The sequence below is a fragment of the Nuphar pumila genome, chromosome 12, assembly GCF_984573655.1.
Source record: "Nuphar pumila chromosome 12, dmNupPumi1.hap1.1, whole genome shotgun sequence".
Taxonomy (NCBI): Eukaryota; Viridiplantae; Streptophyta; class Magnoliopsida; order Nymphaeales; family Nymphaeaceae; genus Nuphar; species Nuphar pumila.
The window spans coordinates 61,741,728-61,745,195 of record NC_143260.1 but is presented as its reverse complement, the minus strand read 5'-3'; the positions used below and the strand labels follow the sequence as shown (position 1 = coordinate 61,745,195).

Sequence of the window (3,468 nt, the reverse complement as noted above, 5' to 3'; positions counted from 1 at the left end):
TTTATATTTTTCTCAATTTTCGGCGTATGCAACTGAAAATTAGCATAGAACTGACAAAAAATGTGCAGTCACATCTGTTTCAGTTTGCAGAGCATATTTCTATTCTAGTTTTGGAATGCAAAAACGAAAACCCCTTTGGTTCGGACTAAAAACAAAAAAATCATAGGTCTATGTTTCACCTTTCCAATGACTGTAAAAACGTAAGTTTTTAACGTCGGATCAAAGAGATATAGATCTAAGAATAAAGTTTGTTCAGTAAAAAAATCACATTTAAGAGAAAATTCACATATATTTAAAAAAATGCATGTACGAAAGGTAAAAAGGTCTTTTTAAAACCATATATTTGCAATTTTTAACATGGGAAGAACAGCAAAAATTGTGGGGCCTTTCGAAAAAAGCACGGGGGAGGAGGGGGTGGCTTTAAAATGCAAACCTCAGTGATATCATTTAAATAGATCCAATTGCAAGGCCATAAGCCTGTACCATGAGTGGCGAGTGATACCGATTAATTTTATTATGCAAATATGTTTACTGTTTATGGACTAATCAATACAGGAAAATAGATTAAATGAATTAAGTAAATGTTCAACTGAGAAAATTACATGTAAGCTCATCACCAACCAACTGCAGTTTCTCAGCCTTGGTCACTACTTCAAGCTTGAGCGGGCTGAAACTTTTACCAGGCCCATAGAAGTGAGGGAAGAAATTCTCGTTATCGACAGATTCATAAATTAATCCTTCCCCAAGCTGCCATTGGAAATAGATATGTAAGAGAGAAGAATAAAAAGTTTCCTTCATAAACAATTATCTTAAGGGGAGAAATGCACATATGGTTAGGAATATTGGATAACAAAATAAAACAAGGATGCAATTCTTTGGCCTCTCAAGCAATTAAAAACAATATTGATCAGAAACAATTATTTCAACTAACAGTATGGATAATAGTTGACTGTTAATCTTGGAAATCCATGGTAAATGTCGATCACATGTACAAGTACCTGGTGGGATATAATTTGGAAGTACTACTATGCTCACAATTGCCAGTATAACATATTATGTGATCCAGTGGAGCACCTCTGCTCCTTCCAGCCACCAACCATTTCTTGGATGGGAGCCACTGCCCCATTCAGCCCAACTAATTTGGAGAAGCTTGTGTGAGTAGACCGACCCATAACCAGTTAAAGAGAAAACAAGACAAATTGTCTGACCAATTGATGATGCATGAGAAGCAACTGAAACCCAGCTTTGGCAAGAGCAAATTCAAAACATCTTCAGCTTTTGAAATGACAAAAATGATATCGTGTACATAAATGAGCTAAGAACCCAAAAAGCAGGTAGAAAAATACAGAGTGAAGGAGATAACTTTAAGAGTGAGGAAGGTTTCAGCGATTATAAGCTAGAAAATATACCTTATTAGAATCATGATAAGGATTTTCTTTGTAAATGAAAAGTAATGTGCAAGCAATCAAATAATTTATCATAAAGAGTTTATCTATTTTTCTTCCATACCTTTGCTGTATCTACTTCAAGAAGGTATAGATCTTCCCTTCCCTGGAAAAAGTTCTTTAAAACACCCTTCACCTGAAAATTTAATAAGTTTAATTTAAAAAAGAAAATCGTTCCTCTTCATGGATAAGAAAAGGTCCAAGTTAATGAAAGCCGGTACAGTTTCTATGATATGACAGAGATTAAAAATACTCTTTTATTTTTCTTGATCTACTTATTTCTAGTCTTTCTACTTTATTTCCTTATTGCCTAAGTAAAATAAAGCATATAGCTTATCATGTTTACTTAATGGAATTATTCAATCAGACAAAAGAAGAAAATAAAAGGCATAATCCACAGGTTAAGTAGAATAGAAAGCAGTGGTAATCATGTTCCAGAACGAAATACGCAAATCAGGCCACTAAAGGTCAAAATGTCGGTCCACCAAGAAGAAGACTAATGAAAGGCTACTAAAACTCGAAAGTTTCAAACTCAACTATGCATGAGCTTATAATACCAACCACTTTTGTGGAAATCATCATCACAGAAAGCACCTATATGATTACAGAAAGTCAGGCTTAAGTATAATCATTGATAAAAAAATAAAGAAACCAATTTGAAATAATGCAACGCTAACTATTTTAATAGACAACCTAAACAGAGAAGCAACCAATATGAAATTACGCACTAGGTCAGCAGGAAACTTATCCAATGGAAATACTAGTGCCACTAAATTTTGGATTTCCAGATCTACATAGCTCTGAACTGAAAATTAAAGAGGAAGCTATAAGCTTTTCTTGGATAGCCCTGCATATCCAGAGAAATTGGATAAGTTGGGGATTGCATCTTGCAGCAAAATGAAGTATGGTTTATATCATTTATCTGTATAAGTAGGCAGACCATAATACATGCTAAAAAAATAAAAAATGAATCTGAAAATCATCTTTGTCAACTGATAGAAAATGGGCTCCTTAGAAATCATCCTGCTCCTATGCTGTGATTCAGCAGCAGCTGGTCAATTCTATTAGATCGATTAGACACACAGTCTAATATCTGGATCGAAGATTACTGCCATTCGAGAAATCATCCTGCTCCATTGTCATGGAGTTCCTTTTAAAATAGTGAATCCGGGTTTTTGGACAGTAAGCACCATATATGCTCCTTCTGAAGACGATCGGGCTCTCCAATAAATATATATTTTTTCTCTTGCAGGAACATCATACTAGACTTGGGGTATTTGAAAAGGGATAACCGGAAAATGTTGTGAAATATCTAGTTAAAATCGAGTAAAGTGTGGTCCTTCCTTCAATGCGGGAGGAAACACATTCTCTTTTACTATGGTCCAAAAGACCTAAAGTTGGTGATCTCTCCCAAGGCTAACTCACCCATGAGATGAGCCACCACATTACCAACAAAAGATATACCTAACATGCAATATTGGAATGTTAGAGGAAAACACTACAATATGGTCACTTCCTGGGCCACCGTCAAACCATAGAACATACGCAAACAGTCTTAACAACTAAACTAGCACTGCAATTTCATCGAAAAAAGAGTACAATTGCCTCAGTACAACAAGACACGAAGATGAAAGGCCATAAACAAAACCAAAGTCTGATAACAACAACAAAATCCGGCCATTAAAACATGTACTTATGAAAAGATCAATGAAAAACCGAACCAGATTTTTTGGGGGCTGAAAAAAATGGAAGGGCGAACCTGAGAGAGCTTGCTAAGGTGGATACAACCAGTGGTTCGGTCCAGTTCACCACCACGAGTGGAACCATTCTTCTGCAACTCCTCCCACTCTCTGCTCGTGCTGATCCTGTACACGAAATCTACGCCTTCTCCTTCTCCGGCCATGAGGAAGGAGGAACTGTAGCTATATACGACCCTTTGCCTTTGTAGAGCGAAGACCCTGAACACGAAATCTATGCCCCTTGCCATCGGCTCTACGAAACGGGGATACTTATGGAGTCAACT

General features: G+C 36.4%; 1 protein-coding gene across 1 annotated transcript; it reads right to left on the bottom strand.

Annotated features, from left to right (window-relative positions):
* Positions 1 to 499: 499 nt before the first annotated feature.
* LOC149820975 (dihydroorotate dehydrogenase) lies at positions 500 to 3,468 on the bottom strand. Its single transcript, XM_089982475.1, has 3 exons — positions 3,205 to 3,468; positions 1,510 to 1,581; positions 500 to 747 (listed from the first exon to the last, which is right to left on the bottom strand). Exons 1-3 carry the CDS (start codon positions 3,430 to 3,432, stop codon positions 586 to 588), a joined length of 462 nt encoding a protein of 153 aa, XP_089838601.1. The 5' UTR covers positions 3,433 to 3,468; the 3' UTR covers positions 500 to 585.

What these genes read in the sequence shown, in the direction of transcription:
- LOC149820975 (XM_089982475.1), bottom strand. Translation starts at nt 3,432, where the DNA reads ATGGCAAGGGGCATAGATTTCGTGTTCAGGGTCTTCGCTCTACAAAGG. An exon ending in ACCTTAGCAAGCTCTCTCAG is followed by an intron (nt 1,582 to 3,204) that starts GTTCGCCCTTCC and finishes TTAAATTTTCAG; the next exon opens with GTGAAGGGTGTTTTAAAGAA. An exon ending in TTGAAGTAGATACAGCAAAG is followed by an intron (nt 748 to 1,509) that starts GTATGGAAGAAA and finishes TTCCAATGGCAG; the next exon opens with CTTGGGGAAGGATTAATTTA.